Genomic DNA, 16,666 nt, shown 5'->3' on the forward strand with positions numbered 1-16,666 from the left:
GGACTTGACCAAACATCTCACGACATGAGCTGACGACAGCCACACAGCAAATATGCAAGTGCACAGGATAACAAAGGATGGCATAGTAGGGTTTCATTTGCATAAACAGCATTTAATAAACATTTCAGAATTTAATAAAACAGTTAAGTAATAATTAAACAATATTAACTGTCGCGACCGAGAAAAATACATTTTCCCGAACGCTAGTGTATTAATCCCCGTCCCAGGAAAAGCCGGGGTACACCAAACAAACATGATACAAAAGGCACATCTTTAATATATCGATAATATTTACATTATTACAAAGGCACTTCGGCCTGACAAACAAAAATAAACAACAGCGGACTAGCGGGCCTACGGCTCCATCTTCACAGGCGCTCAACTGGGGTATAAGCCAGGACTCCACCTAAGACATCTTCTCCGAAGCTTCTCTTACTGAAGGGGGGAAAGATTGAACAAGAATGAGTACAACCACAATACTCAGCAAGCCACACCGGCAGATGCATGATTAATGCAAGGGGGTACAAGGGGTAATAATAAAGGGGTTAAGTTTTGCAGTAAATAGCATTTAAAAGTCACTTAGTTGCCCAAAGCCATTTTAAAAAGACGATCCTAAAGCTACACAGTATTATTAATCAAGGCCGTGAACCCTCACGAACCTGCCTTAACCCAAGGCCTACGATGATTCAGACCGAACTGGCAACCCGACCCTGGGTCCCAGCTCGTCCCAAGCCAACCCAGGCCAACCATTCCACATTTTAGTTGTTAAGCAGGTTTTAAGAATTAAAACACTAACTTGGGTACATTGCTCGGCTTGCCCATAACCGAGGGCGCGGCTATTCGAATAGGTTATACTCTGATCAGAGGTGTACATCTTTACCCACAAGACACATCTTCCTCACGCGTAACCACGTGCCACATACCACCACGGCATATGGACGGAAGACATGACATAGTTTCCAACCCATCCTAGCCATAGACAAGAGTACCGACCCAACCCCACCTACGGCCGGAACCTCCGGGACAGGTAGGCAGGATTGAGCCCCTAGCAGCAGGACACCAGCCCTGTGCCATGACATCTCGACTACCGGGCCGCAGCTCGTGTAGCCTTCATTTGTCCTAGAGATGTCCATCGACCCCCGACTTCGTCCATCTCCATCCGTGTACTTTTGTTTATAACCAGACTGAGCCACAAACTAAGCCTTACCCACTAGACATGTGAAAGTACGGTAGTGCTTTGCAACAGAGGCCCGAAGACCGGTCCTTATATGGCCGAGGTGCTACTATCCAAACCATGCACCCCGAGCCCAGCCTAAAACCATTTTGGGGGTTTTGAATAGAGGGGGCGGTGTGAATCCAATTCCACAATAATCCAACAATTCCAAAGTGTCCAGGTGATGAGAATATCCCAAAGTCTAGAGTTGTAAAACCACCTAATGTTACCTAATTAAACAGCGAAGCATCTACCTAAAATCATACTAGTGGTACCGTAAGTAGAGTATCCACTAGTTGGGGTTTTGTTTAATCTAGGGTGAACAAGGTAATAATAACAATAACAATAATAATAAGGTCATAACAAAGGTAAATAGGCATGGCTAAATAAAACAGTGATAACGCGGGAATTTAAATAAAGCGACAATGCAATAATTTAAATCAAAATAATTTTATAAACTGGGATTTAATATGTTCAAGGATGATGTGACTTGCCTTGCTCGCTTTCCCAAACGCCGGCTTCAACTTCCACGAAGAGCGGATCTTCCGAAGCTGCAGCGTCTACACGACCAACAGAAAAGAAAAGGCTTTTACTCTAATAAACTCCATATAACAAGCAGAAACAAAGCACAAAAATGGGTTCTTGACTTCTTAAGGAAAAATTAGAGACTTGAACGGTCCAATTCCGAGTTCAAATGGCCAAGTTATGGCCATTTGAAGTTTATATGCTCTTTAATTGAATATTTGCGAATTTCTTCATTTAAATTTTAATTTAAAATCGGAATTATTGCGTCAGCCGAGGGGAGAGGGCGCGCGGACCGGGTCCACGGGAGTGGGGCCCACGCGGCAGCCTCACGGTCCACGGTGGACCGGGTGCACCCGGCTCACACCGGCCGGCGCCGTGGGTCCCACGCGTCAGCCGCACCCGAGGGCGCGGGCGGCTTACGGCCGGGCCCCACACGGCAGCCACTCGACGCGCCCGAGGGCGGCCAAGCCAGCGCGGCCGGCGGGAGGCGGCGTGTCACGCCCAGAAATTCACGAACCAGAATTTCTAAGCTGATTGTGCATTAAACCCCTGTCCAGGACCAGCCAGGGTACACAAACGACAATTGTTGACATACAGATCCACGTCTTACAAAAATATAAAAGATTACAAATGCAGCGGAAAAAGATAAAAGCGAGCTAAGCCTGAAGACTTGACTCCTGCAGCGGGCGACTCCATTCCACAGGCAATCCTTGACGGCAGCGACGAAACCAACCTCTTCGAGACATCTTCAACTGGGAAGGACTTCAACTCTGGTGTGGGGGAAAAGAGAGCAAGACTGAGTACTACCCACTGTACTCAGCAAGTCATACCGGAAGAGGAGGTATGATGCAAGATATATCCAAGGGAGGCTAAAGGTTCTTTTGCATAAAGCCGGCATTTCAAAACAGTAGTTGAAAGCAGTAAAACAGTTGTAGTAATTAATCCATATTAACCAATCACTGTCCAACGTTACACCACGTTGCAACAGGCCCAAACCACCACCTAAACTAATCAGTTCCAAAAGCTAACTAGGGTGAAACTAATCACGGTGAATCTGGTCGACCGCCCATAACCGCGGGCACGGCTATTCGAATAGTTTTACTCTGATCAGAGGTGTACAACTGTACCCACAAGACACAGCCCCACGACACGTTCCCGTGCGCCGACATGCCACCACGACATACCGGAAAGAGGCCGTGACAGGACCCTTCGTATAACCCCCTCTAACCGATCGCACCACACCTTAGGGTTCGCCCCCGTCCCCAGCAGGCAACGGGCAGCCCCCCTTTCGTGCCGCGGTGAATCCGGCAGCCGATCAACCGGACACCCCGGCCGACCCAACTCCATCACGCCCACCCTCGCCTGGGTACGTCGGCTAGAGAAAAGCTACACTACAAGCCCAGCCGTTGCCCACGCTGGCTTGTGGTAAGTACGATAAGTTCTTCCAGGGCATCCCGCGAACCGGTCCTTAATCGCCATGGGCACGTCTAGCAAAACCATGCACCCACAGCCCACCATGTAGTGTATTTTAATTAGCCAACACCATTGCGGTGGCACTAATCCAAAGCTATTGCCAATAATCAAGTCTATGCTTTAATGTGGTCCCCTTTTGTGCACTAGTTGAACTAAGCATGGCTAAGCATCTCCTAAACCAACATCTAGTCATTTTAATACCCAAGTTATCAATGGCATAAGGGAAACAACATATAGCTGAGTAATAGGACCCATCCCACATGATATTGTAAAACAATGCAATATTTAATAGAAATGCGGGACATTTGTAAATTAGGTACAATATGATCAATTGCAATGTATGACTTGCCTTGCTCTCGCACTGATGGAACCACAGCAACGTCTTCGCGAAACCACGAATCGACGAAACGGGCGAAATCTACGCGACAAACAAAGCACACAAGCAAAACATGCTATAAGACTACTGAAACAGGAAGCAAAACCATTTTTAATGGATTCTACACATTTTTATGAATTTACTGAGACTTGAATGGGATTAATCGGAGCTCGGATGAATTAGTTATGAATTTTAGAAGATTCACTGTGTTTATTACTATAAAAGAAAAACCCTTAATCAATTTATTGCGCAATAATTCATCCCAGGGCTGACGTCAGCAAGGGGTGGGGCGGCGCCGACATGCGGGACCCACGGGACAGAGGCACAGGAGAGAGGGAGAGGGGCGGCTGGCAGGCGGGACCCACCGGGCAGCGTCACAAGGGGGGGGGGGGGGGGGAAAGCGGCCTGGCTCGGCTCGGCTTCAAGCCGGCCGGCCGGTTATGGCGAGGGCGGCGGCGGCAAGCGGCCTCCGACGGCGGCGGCCGGCGAGAAGACGACGGCGGCCGGCGACGCGGGCGACGGTGCATCGCGGCGACGCGCATGCGGGGAGCGGCGGCGCGCGCGGGAGGAAGAGAGAGGGAGTTCTCACCGGGGTTCGGCCGGCGCGGGAGGAAACGACGGCAAACGACGACGGTGAGCGACCGAAGGGCGACGGCGAACGGCGGCCGAGCTCCGGGACACCCTAAGAGAGGAAGTGTGAGGGGTTAGAGGGAGAGAGGGTGGTCTACGGCGGGCGGAAACCATGGCCGACGGCGGCGGCTATGGTGGTACTCACCGGCGCGCGGAGAGAAGCGGGCCCCGATGGCGGGATTGGATGGGGATGCGGCGGCCGGGGTAGCTTTGGCGGCGGCGAAGCTAATGGCGGTGGCAAATTGGCTCGGCGGCGGCTCCAGCGGCGGCGAGCGGCGACCGGAGGAGTGGAAAAGGCGGCGGCGGCGGGTGTAGCGGTGCGGGAGTGATGGAGGGCACGGGAGAGAGCGGCGGAAAGAGGAAAAAGGTGGAGGGGAGTGCGGGGATGGTTTATATGGGCTCGGGGGGGCGGACGAGGCCGGAAAGGTGGCCGATTTGGCCGGCGACGTGGGGGAAATGGAGGAGGAGAGAGAGAGTGGGGGAAATTTCAAATCCCCCGCCGTTTGCGGGCGCGCGAGCTGGCGGGAGGTGCGGGGAAGGTGGGCGGCGACGTGGGCGTGCGGTACGGGCGGAGTGGGCGCGGGAAACGGGGAAACCGGCGGCGTCGGTGGCGGTTTCGGCGGCGGCGGTGCCGTCGGCTGGAGGAGGAAGAAGGGGCCGACAGGTGGGCCCCACCTGTCGGTGACCCGGAGAGAGGAGGGAGGGAGTGGGCCGGCTTGGACCGGCCCAGCCGAGGGAAGGTGGGCGCGGGAGGTGAAGCGGGCCGGCGCTGGAGGGAATGGGCCGGGCCCAAGAAAAAGGAAAAAGGAGGGAAAAGAAAAGAAGAAAGGATTTTCCAGGGATTTATATATTGCACAAGCTCAATTTTAATTGGTTAAAATTATTTCCAATGCTCTGAAAATTCCACTAAAAATCCTGTTAGCGTATTTTGACATGTAGAATCCAAGAAAAATTCCACATGCCGATTCCGATTAATATTTGCATTTATTAATTTAGGGTTTCTCTCTAGGTTAAATTAAACAATTTCTTCGGACGATTTATTTTATGAATTTAGAGCAAGGGAAGGGAACTTCAGGGCGTGACAAACCTACCCCCCTTAAACGGAATCTCGACCCCGAGATTCGGAAGAGCTGGCGAAGAGGTGCGGATGGGCGGCCTTCAATTCATCTTCTCTTTCCCAGGTGGCCTCTTCTTCTGAGTGGTGGCTCCACTGAACTTTGCAAAACCTGATCACCTTGCTTCTGGTCTTTCTCTCACTGGTCTCAAGGATACGAATCGGCTTCTCCACATAAGTCAGATCTTCCTGGATGTCAATGTGCTCTGAGCTAGCTTGTTCCTCAGGTACCCTCAAACACTTCTTCAATTGAGATACATGAAACACATCGTGGATTCCAACCATATTAGATGGGAGCTCAAGCTGGTAAGCGACTTCACCTCGGCGTTCCAAAATCCTGTATGGTCCCACAAAGCGTGGTGCCAATTTGCCTTTCGTTTGGAACCGGTGTACTCCCCTGAGCGGAGTGACACGAAGGTACACATAATCCCCTGCTTCGAAAGTAAGCTCTCTTCGGCGGTTATCAGCATAACTCTTCTGCCGAGACTGGGCAATTCTTAGCCTTTCTCTGACGGTTCTGACTTTCTCCTCTGCTTCAGTTAATACTTCCGTCCCAAACAATTGGCGTTCTCCAGTTTGATCCCAGAAGAGCGGAGTGCGGCATTTCCGTCCGTACAACGCTTCAAACGGTGCCATTTGCAAACTGGCTTGATAACTGTTGTTGTAAGAGAATTCCGCATAAGGTAGACTTTTATCCCATGCTCCACCAAAATCGAGCGCACACGCTCGCAGCATATCTTCCAAGATCTGATTGACCCTTTCGGTCTGACCATCAGTTTGCGGGTGATAGGCCGTGCTGAAATTCAAACGAGTCCCCAATTCTTCTTGCAGTTTCTGCCAAAATTTTGAAGTGAACTGACTCCCTCGATCAGATACAATCTTCTTAGGTACCCCATGCAAACACATGATTCTTGAAAGGTAAAGCTCTGCCAACCTTTTCCCAGTATAGGTAGTGTGTACTGGAATAAAATGAGCAACTTTGGTGAGTCGATCCACGACCACCCAGATTGAATCGTGACCCGATGATGTCCTGGGCAAACCTGTTATGAAATCCATTCCGATTTCTTCCCATTTCCATTCCGGGATCTGAAGGGGTTGTAGCAGTCCTGCGGGCCTCTGATGTTCTGCTTTGACTCGCTGACAAACATCGCAGAGTGCGACGAATTCGGCTATCTCTCTTCTCATGCTGGCCCACCAGAATTTCTCTTTGAGGTCCTGGTACATTTTAGTACTGCCGGGATGAATTGAATACTGAGTTTGATGAGCTTCTGTGAGTATGAGATCCTTCAGTTCTTTGTCGTCAGGCACACACAATCTTTCTCCCAACCAGATTGTGCCATGCTCATCCTCATGGAAATCTCGGGCTTTTCCGACCCTCATATTCTTTTTCAGCTCAGCTATTTCAGGATCATTTACTTGAGCTGCTCTGACTTGATCCACGAGCGTAGGCCGTGCCTCTAGGGCAGCTACGTACCCGTGTTCTACGATGCCCAAATTTAGGTGCTCAAGATCTTGCTGCAATTTGTCACACATGCCTTCGGTACATACTGCATTGCAATAGCTCTTTCTGCTCAGAGCATCTGCTACCACATTTGCTTTGCCTGGATGATAGTGTATCCCCATGTCATAATCTTTAATCAACTCCAGCCATCTTCGTTGCCGGAGATTTAAGTCGGGCTGGGTGAAGATGTACTTCAGGCTCTTATGATCAGTGTAAACTTCACAGCGGTTGCCAATAAGATAGTGCCGCCAGATTTTCAGAGCATGAACCACTGCTGCCAACTCAAGGTCATGAGTGGGATAATTGGTCTCATGTGGACGCAACTGTCGCGAAGCATATGCGACCACTCTGCCTTCTTGCATCAACACACATCCCAATCCTTGGCGAGATGCATCACAGTAGACTTGGAAGTCTTTTGTCTGATCTGGCAGAATTATAACTGGTGCAGAGACTAACCTCTTCTTGAGTTCTTCAAAACTTTGGTTGCACTCAGCTGACCACTTGAATTTTTCATCTTTCTTTAGCAACTGTGTCATGGGCCTGGCAATCTTGGAGAAATTTTCGATGAACCGACGGTAATAGCCCGCAAGTCCAAGAAAACTCCGGATCTGAGAAACTATCTTTGGTGGGGTCCACTTTGTAACTGATTCCACATTTGATGGATCCACTGCCACGCCTTGAGCAGAAATGACGTGACCCAGAAATTTGACCTCCGATAACCAGAAGTCACACTTGCTAAACTTGGCATATAGCTGGTGCTCCTTCAATTTCTCGAGTACCAGACGGAGATGCTGCTTATGTTCCTCTTCTGATTTTGAATAAATAAGTATGTCGTCAATGAATACCACGACAAACTTGTCAAGAAACTCCATAAACACTTTGTTCATCAAGTTCATGAAGAAAGCCGGTGCATTGGTGAGTCCAAAGGACATAACCGTGCACTCAAACAACCCATACCGAGTGGTGAAGGCTGTCTTGGGAATATCCTCTTCCCGAATTCTCAACTGATGATAGCCTGATCGTAGGTCTATCTTGGAAAACACCTTAGCTCCTTTTAGCTGATCAAACAGGTCATCAATTCTTGGCAACGGATATTTGTTCTTGATTGTGACCTCATTAAGGGCGCGATAATCCACGCACATCCTCTTGGTCTTGTCTTTCTTCTCCACAAAGATAACCGGAGCACCCCAAGGTGAAGTACTCGGTCGGATGTACCCTTTCTGCAGCTGTTCGTCAACCTGCTTCTTGACCTCTGCTAGCTCATTAGCTGCCATTCTGTACGGCCTCTTGTAAATTGGAGTAGTCCCGGGTGCCAAATCGATCCGGAACTCGATTTCTCTCTTCGGTGGCATTGTAGTGAGGTCTTCTGGGAACACCTCAGGATACTCTTGTACTATAGGAATATCCTCCAACTTCCTGGGACTTTTCTCCACTGTTTCTGTCTGACCCTCAATAGCAGCCTGATTCAGACTCGCTACGGGCTTCTGCGATGCTGGGGAACGGAAGGTGATCTTCTCCCCTTTGTCGTTGGTTAGGGTGATGGTGCGGCTTGCGCAGTCAATCACTCCCTTGTTTCTGGTCAACCAATCCATTCCAAGAATGACATCCAGGTCTTTAGATTCGAGAAGGATGAGGTTGGATAGAAACGGTGATCTTTTGATCTCTATAGTCACCGAGGGGCAGTAGTGTGCTGTCCTCATATCATTTCCAGGGGTATGAACCTGCATCGGTATTTTAAGTTCTACTATCGATAATCCATGTGTCCCAGCAAATCTTTTGGAAATGAAAGAATGCGAGGCACCTGAATCAAAGAGAACTGTTGCTGGATATGAGTTCACTGGAAACGTGCCCAACACGACCTCTGGTGCTGCCTGTGCTTCCTCTGCAGACACATGATTGGCGCGGGCCTGGATGAACCTGGGTCCAGTGCGATTCAGCTTCGGACACTTGCCAGCAAAATGGCCGTGCTTGCCACAGTTGAAGCAGGGTCCTGGCTTTCCTACAGCCCCCTTCTTGGGTTGTTCTGACTGAACTGACACAGCTGGCGGATCTGACTGAGCTGGTGCCATTAGTGGGGGTGGAGTCGAGTTGTGGTTGTGCTGCTTACTGTTGTTGTGACTGCCACCGTTGTAGTCGTTGTCGAAGTTACTCGGGTGATAGGGACGGTGCTGACAGACGATCAGGGTGGAAGGCCCACCTAGTTGTCCCGTCATGAAGCGAGGCTTCTGATTGTTCCCCTGAGGAAAGCTGATCTGAGCTGCCTTTCTTTTTCGGTCCATTTTGTTGCGTTGCTCTTCCTGACGAATAGCCTTGTCCACAAGCTTCTCAAAGTCCTCATAAACTCCGGAGATTAGCTGGTTGGTCAATTCATCATCGAGCCCAAACAAAAACTTCTCCTGCTTCTCAGCATCGGTGCGCACGTCTTCAGGAGCGTAGCGCGCAAGGCGGTTGAACTCATGCAAGTACTCTGTAACTGACATGGTTCCTTGCTGGAGCGCACGGAACTCTCTCTTCTGTTGTGCCATAATCCCTTCAGGAATCTGTGCCTTCCTGAAGCTTTGACAAAACTCTGCCCAAGTAACCTCCGTTGCATCTAGACGGGTCGCCACGTAGTTATCCCATCAGGCAGAAGCGGGACCTTGCAACTGGTGTGTAGCAAAAGCAACTTTCTCTTGGTCGTTGCATTGCAGTAGGTTCAGCTTCTTCTCAATAGCACGGAGCCAGTCATTGGCCTCCATTGGGTTGGTGGTGCTTGAGAAAGTGGGTGGCTGGATACGAAGAAAGTCTAACAGTTTGGACACGTGTGATGGTGGAGGACCAAACTGCTGGTTCTGTTGCGCCTGCTGCAACATCTGATGGTAATGTTGCTGCATCTGTTGCATCATCATTGTCATCATTTGAGTGACTGTTGGGTTTTCGGGCGGTGGAGATGATCTGCTGCCAGATGCACCACTGACATGAGCTCCATCGGTCTGCTCTTCGCTGCCACTGGCGTCGTTGGAGTCACGGGGATCATTCCTTGTCTTCACCATCTGGAGGAGGATAGGTAGAAATAAGAGAAAGGAAGAAAACAGATGGCTCGGAAACTAATCTTTCTTATAAAATTAAGTGCAATTATCTTAATCTTGATTAAAACACTGAAAAAGAGGCACGCAATTCCTAATTAAGGCTGTCATACCACTCACACATGATATCGACCGCCGATTAACCCACAAGCAACAAACCTAAACACAAAAACTAGCACGCAAACAGACTAAGAAGACGATAAAGCTAAGGGCGGCGACTCTGAAGCTCGGAGCGGCGCTTGCGATCGAAGAACATGTCTGACTTCTAAGGTAGACAAGGGATAGGAATCAATGCATGCTCAAATCCAAATTTAAACCAAGCAACAAATGGCCCAAACCACTAGCCAAGCATGATGATTTGTATGCATAGAACATTTTTCATGAACCCGGATAAAGACACTAATGCGACTGACTAAACTATAGCTTAATGCATAAACTAGATGCATGAAAAATGATGCGCGTAACATTGCCCCATCGAACATAGACACGACCTAATGCATATCACCCGATAAATTCCCAACTGACTGTCAAATAAACTCCAAATAAACTTTTACCAAACCCTAGACTGTCCCTAGTCGAGAAATCCAATTAAATAAGCGACCAAGATTTTTCCCACAAACTCAAAAGAACAAAACCCCAAAATTTTTCCCGAAACAAATCCAAGTGCAAAAAGCATATGCAGATGAAAAGGTTTCAGAGGGCTCTTAGGGTTTCCATTTGGCTTGTCCTACGGTCAAGGTCGGCTCTGATACCAACTTGTCACGCCCAGAAATTCACGAACCAGAATTTCTAAGCTGATTGTGCATTAAACCCCTGTCCAGGACCAGCCAGGGTACACAAACGACAATTGTTGACATACAGATCCACGTCTTACAAAAATATAAAAGATTACAAATGCAGCGGAAAAAGATAAAAGCGAGCTAAGCCTGAAGACTTGACTCCTGCAGCGGGCGACTCCATTCCACAGGCAATCCTTGACGGCAGCGACGAAACCAACCTCTTCGAGACATCTTCAACTGGGAAGGACTTCAACTCTGGTGTGGGGGAAAAGAGAGCAAGACTGAGTACTACCCACTGTACTCAGCAAGTCATACCGGAAGAGGAGGTATGATGCAAGATATATCCAAGGGAGGCTAAAGGTTCTTTTGCATAAAGCCGGCATTTCAAAACAGTAGTTGAAAGCAGTAAAACAGTTGTAGTAATTAATCCATATTAACTAATCACTGTCCAACGTTACACCACGTTGCAACAGGCCCAAACCACCACCTAAACTAATCAGTTCCAAAAGCTAACTAGGGTGAAACTAATCACGGTGAATCTGGTCGACCGCCCATAACCGCGGGCACGGCTATTCGAATAGTTTTACTCTGATCAGAGGTGTACAACTGTACCCACAAGACACAGCCCCACGACACGTTCCCGTGCGCCGACATGCCACCACGACATACCGGAAAGAGGCCGTGACAGGACCCTTCGTATAACCCCCTCTAACCGATCGCACCACACCTTAGGGTTCGCCCCCGTCCCCAGCAGGCAACGGGCAGCCCCCCTTTCGTGCCGCGGTGAATCCGGCAGCCGATCAACCGGACACCCCGGCCGACCCAACTCCATCACGCCCACCCTCGCCTGGGTACGTCGGCTAGAGAAAAGCTACACTACAAGCCCAGCCGTTGCCCACGCTGGCTTGTGGTAAGTACGATAAGTTCTTCCAGGGCATCCCGCGAACCGGTCCTTAATCGCCATGGGCACGTCTAGCAAAACCATGCACCCACAGCCCACCATGTAGTGTATTTTAATTAGCCAACACCATTGCGGTGGCACTAATCCAAAGCTATTGCCAATAATCAAGTCTATGCTTTAATGTGGTCCCCTTTTGTGCACTAGTTGAACTAAGCATGGCTAAGCATCTCCTAAACCAACATCTAGTCATTTTAATACCCAAGTTATCAATGGCATAAGGGAAACAACATATAGCTGAGTAATAGGACCCATCCCACATGATATTGTAAAACAATGCAATATTTAATAGAAATGCGGGACATTTGTAAATTAGGTACAATATGATCAATTGCAATGTATGACTTGCCTTGCTCTCGCACTGATGGAACCACAGCAACGTCTTCGCGAAACCACGAATCGACGAAACGGGCGAAATCTACGCGACAAACAAAGCACACAAGCAAAACATGCTATAAGACTACTGAAACAGGAAGCAAAACCATTTTTAATGGATTCTACACATTTTTATGAATTTACTGAGACTTGAATGGGATTAATCGGAGCTCGGATGAATTAGTTATGAATTTTAGAAGATTCACTGTGTTTATTACTATAAAAGAAAAACCCTTAATCAATTTATTGCGCAATAATTCATCCCAGGGCTGACGTCAGCAAGGGGTGGGGCGGCGCCGACATGCGGGACCCACGGGACAGAGGCACAGGAGAGAGGGAGAGGGGCGGCTGGCAGGCGGGACCCACTGGGCAGCGTCACAAGGGGGGGGGGGGAAAAGCGGCCTGGCTCGGCTCGGCTTCAAGCCGGCCGGCCGGTTATGGCGAGGGCGGCGGCGGCAAGCGGCCTCCGACGGCGGCGGCCGGCGAGAAGACGACGGCGGCCGGCGACGCGGGCGACGGTGCATCGCGGCGACGCGCATGCGGGGAGCGGCGGCGCGCGCGGGAGGAAGAGAGAGGGAGTTCTCACCGGGGTTCGGCCGGCGCGGGAGGAAACGACGGCAAACGACGACGGTGAGCGACCGAAGGGCGACGGCGAACGGCGGCCGAGCTCCGGGACACCCTAAGAGAGGAAGTGTGAGGGGTTAGAGGGAGAGAGGGTGGTCTACGGCGGGCGGAAACCATGGCCGACGGCGGCGGCTATGGTGGTACTCACCGGCGCGCGGAGAGAAGCGGGCCCCGATGGCGGGATTGGATGGGGATGCGGCGGCCGGGGTAGCTTTGGCGGCGGCGAAGCTAATGGCGGTGGCAAATTGGCTCGGCGGCGGCTCCAGCGGCGGCGAGCGGCGACCGGAGGAGTGGAAAAGGCGGCGGCGGCGGGTGTAGCGGTGCGGGAGTGATGGAGGGCACGGGAGAGAGCGGCGGAAAGAGGAAAAAGGTGGAGGGGAGTGCGGGGATGGTTTATATGGGCTCGGGGGGGCGGACGAGGCCGGAAAGGTGGCCGATTTGGCCGGCGACGTGGGGGAAATGGAGGAGGAGAGAGAGAGTGGGGGAAATTTCAAATCCCCCGCCGTTTGCGGGCGCGCGAGCTGGCGGGAGGTGCGGGGAAGGTGGGCGGCGACGTGGGCGTGCGGTACGGGCGGAGTGGGCGCGGGAAACGGGGAAACCGGCGGCGTCGGTGGCGGTTTCGGCGGCGGCGGTGCCGTCGGCTGGAGGAGGAAGAAGGGGCCGACAGGTGGGCCCCACCTGTCGGTGACCCGGAGAGAGGAGGGAGGGAGTGGGCCGGCTTGGACCGGCCCAGCCGAGGGAAGGTCGGCGCGGGAGGTGAAGCGGGCCGGCGCTGGAGGGAATGGGCCGGGCCCAAGAAAAAGGAAAAAGGAGGGAAAAGAAAAGAAGAAAGGATTTTCCAGGGATTTATATATTGCACAAGCTCAATTTTAATTGGTTAAAATTATTTCCAATGCTCTGAAAATTCCACTAAAAATCCTGTTAGCGTATTTTGACATGTAGAATCCAAGAAAAATTCCACATGCCGATTCCGATTAATATTTGCATTTATTAATTTAGGGTTTCTCTCTAGGTTAAATTAAACAATTTCTTCGGACGATTTATTTTATGAATTTAGAGCAAGGGAAGGGAACTTCAGGGCGTGACAAACCTACCCCCCTTAAACGGAATCTCGACCCCGAGATTCGGAAGAGCTGGCGAAGAGGTGCGGATGGGCGGCCTTCAATTCATCTTCTCTTTCCCAGGTGGCCTCTTCTTCTGAGTGGTGGCTCCACTGAACTTTGCAAAACCTGATCACCTTGCTTCTGGTCTTTCTCTCACTGGTCTCAAGGATACGAATCGGCTTCTCCACATAAGTCAGATCTTCCTGGATGTCAATGTGCTCTAAGCTAGCTTGTTCCTCAGGTACCCTCAAACACTTCTTCAATTGAGATACATGAAACACATCGTGGATTCCAACCATATTAGATGGGAGCTCAAGCTGGTAAGCGACTTCACCTCGGCGTTCCAAAATCCTGTATGGTCCCACAAAGCGTGGTGCCAATTTGCCTTTCGTTTGGAACCGGTGTACTCCCCTGAGCGGAGTGACACGAAGGTACACATAATCCCCTGCTTCGAAAGTAAGCTCTCTTCGGCGGTTATCAGCATAACTCTTCTGCCGAGACTGGGCAATTCTTAGCCTTTCTCTGACGGTTCTGACTTTCTCCTCTGCTTCAGTTAATACTTCCGTCCCAAACAATTGGCGTTCTCCAGTTTGATCCCAGAAGAGCGGAGTGCGGCATTTCCGTCCGTACAACGCTTCAAACGGTGCCATTTGCAAACTGGCTTGATAACTGTTGTTGTAAGAGAATTCCGCATAAGGTAGACTTTTATCCCATGCTCCACCAAAATCGAGCGCACACGCTCGCAGCATATCTTCCAAGATCTGATTGACCCTTTCGGTCTGACCATCAGTTTGCGGGTGATAGGCCGTGCTGAAATTCAAACGAGTCCCCAATTCTTCTTGCAGTTTCTGCCAAAATTTTGAAGTGAACTGACTCCCTCGATCAGATACAATCTTCTTAGGTACCCCATGCAAACACATGATTCTTGAAAGGTAAAGCTCTGCCAACCTTTTCCCAGTATAGGTAGTGTGTACTGGAATAAAATGAGCAACTTTGGTGAGTCGATCCACGACCACCCAGATTGAATCGTGACCCGATGATGTCCTGGGCAAACCTGTTATGAAATCCATTCCGATTTCTTCCCATTTCCATTCCGGGATCTGAAGGGGTTGTAGCAGTCCTGCGGGCCTCTGATGTTCTGCTTTGACTCGCTGACAAACATCGCAGAGTGCGACGAATTCGGCTATCTCTCTTCTCATGCTGGCCCACCAGAATTTCTCTTTGAGGTCCTGGTACATTTTAGTACTGCCGGGATGAATTGAATACTGAGTTTGATGAGCTTCTGTGAGTATGAGATCCTTCAGTTCTTTGTCGTCAGGCACACACAATCTTTCTCCCAACCAGATTGTGCCATGCTCATCCTCATGGAAATCTCGGGCTTTTCCGACCCTCATATTCTTTTTCAGCTCAGCTATTTCAGGATCATTTACTTGAGCTGCTCTGACTTGATCCACGAGCGTAGGCCGTGCCTCTAGGGCAGCTACGTACCCGTGTTCTACGATGCCCAAATTTAGGTGCTCAAGATCTTGCTGCAATTTGTCACACATGCCTTCGGTACATACTGCATTGCAATAGCTCTTTCTGCTCAGAGCATCTGCTACCACATTTGCTTTGCCTGGATGATAGTGTATCCCCATGTCATAATCTTTAATCAACTCCAGCCATCTTCGTTGCCGGAGATTTAAGTCGGGCTGGGTGAAGATGTACTTCAGGCTCTTATGATCAGTGTAAACTTCACAGCGGTTGCCAATAAGATAGTGCCGCCAGATTTTCAGAGCATGAACCACTGCTGCCAACTCAAGGTCATGAGTGGGATAATTGGTCTCATGTGGACGCAACTGTCGCGAAGCATATGCGACCACTCTGCCTTCTTGCATCAACACACATCCCAATCCTTGGCGAGATGCATCACAGTAGACTTGGAAGTCTTTTGTCTGATCTGGCAGAATTATAACTGGTGCAGAGACTAACCTCTTCTTGAGTTCTTCAAAACTTTGGTTGCACTCAGCTGACCACTTGAATTTTTCATCTTTCTTTAGCAACTGTGTCATGGGCCTGGCAATCTTGGAGAAATTTTCGATGAACCGACGGTAATAGCCCGCAAGTCCAAGAAAACTCCGGATCTGAGAAACTATCTTTGGTGGGGTCCACTTTGTAACTGATTCCACATTTGATGGATCCACTGCCACGCCTTGAGCAGAAATGACGTGACCCAGAAATTTGACCTCCGATAACCAGAAGTCACACTTGCTAAACTTGGCATATAGCTGGTGCTCCTTCAATTTCTCGAGTACCAGACGGAGATGCTGCTTATGTTCCTCTTCTGATTTTGAATAAATAAGTATGTCGTCAATGAATACCACGACAAACTTGTCAAGAAACTCCATAAACACTTTGTTCATCAAGTTCATGAAGAAAGCCGGTGCATTGGTGAGTCCAAAGGACATAACCGTGCACTCAAACAACCCATACCGAGTGGTGAAGGCTGTCTTGGGAATATCCTCTTCCCGAATTCTCAACTGATGATAGCCTGATCGTAGGTCTATCTTGGAAAACACCTTAGCTCCTTTTAGCTGATCAAACAGGTCATCAATTCTTGGCAACGGATATTTGTTCTTGATTGTGACCTCATTAAGGGCGCGATAATCCACGCACATCCTCTTGGTCTTGTCTTTCTTCTCCACAAAGATAACCGGAGCACCCCAAGGTGAAGTACTCGGTCGGATGTACCCTTTCTGCAGCTGTTCGTCAACCTGCTTCTTGACCTCTGCTAGCTCATTAGCTGCCATTCTGTACGGCCTCTTGTAAATTGGAGTAGTCCCGGGTGCCAAATCGATCCGGAACTCGATTTCTCTCTTCGGTGGCATTGTAGTGAGGTCTTCTGGGAACACCTCAGGATACTCTTGTACTATAGGAATATCCTCCAACTT

The 16,666-nt window shown here is 49.9% G+C and overlaps 1 protein-coding gene and 2 long non-coding RNA genes across 3 annotated transcripts; all 3 read right to left on the reverse strand.

The window, feature by feature from the left end:
• Positions 1–254: 254 nt before the first annotated feature.
• LOC136356349 (uncharacterized) lies at positions 255–4,888 on the reverse strand. Its single transcript, XR_010741083.1, has 5 exons — positions 4,363–4,888; positions 4,177–4,269; positions 3,561–3,629; positions 1,708–1,773; positions 255–435 (listed from the first exon to the last, which is right to left on the reverse strand). It is a non-coding gene; the product is annotated as an uncharacterized lncRNA (long non-coding RNA).
• A 1,065-nt stretch (positions 4,889–5,953) lies between these two features.
• Positions 5,954–9,357, reverse strand: LOC136356245 (uncharacterized). Its single transcript, XM_066309847.1, has 2 exons — positions 8,071–9,357; positions 5,954–5,986 (listed from the first exon to the last, which is right to left on the reverse strand). The coding sequence occupies exons 1-2, from the start codon at positions 9,355–9,357 to the stop codon at positions 5,954–5,956; spliced, it is 1,320 nt and encodes a 439-aa protein (XP_066165944.1).
• Positions 9,358–11,983: 2,626 nt separating this feature from the next.
• On the reverse strand, positions 11,984–13,307 carry LOC112938614 (uncharacterized). The gene is made up of 3 exons (XR_010741084.1): positions 12,782–13,307; positions 12,596–12,688; positions 11,984–12,052 (listed from the first exon to the last, which is right to left on the reverse strand). It is a non-coding gene; the product is annotated as an uncharacterized lncRNA (long non-coding RNA).
• Between the last annotated feature and the right edge of the window lie 3,359 nt (positions 13,308–16,666).

Source organism: Oryza sativa, chromosome 4, assembly GCF_034140825.1.
Source record: "Oryza sativa Japonica Group chromosome 4, ASM3414082v1".
Lineage (NCBI taxonomy): Eukaryota > Viridiplantae > Streptophyta > Magnoliopsida > Poales > Poaceae > Oryza > Oryza sativa.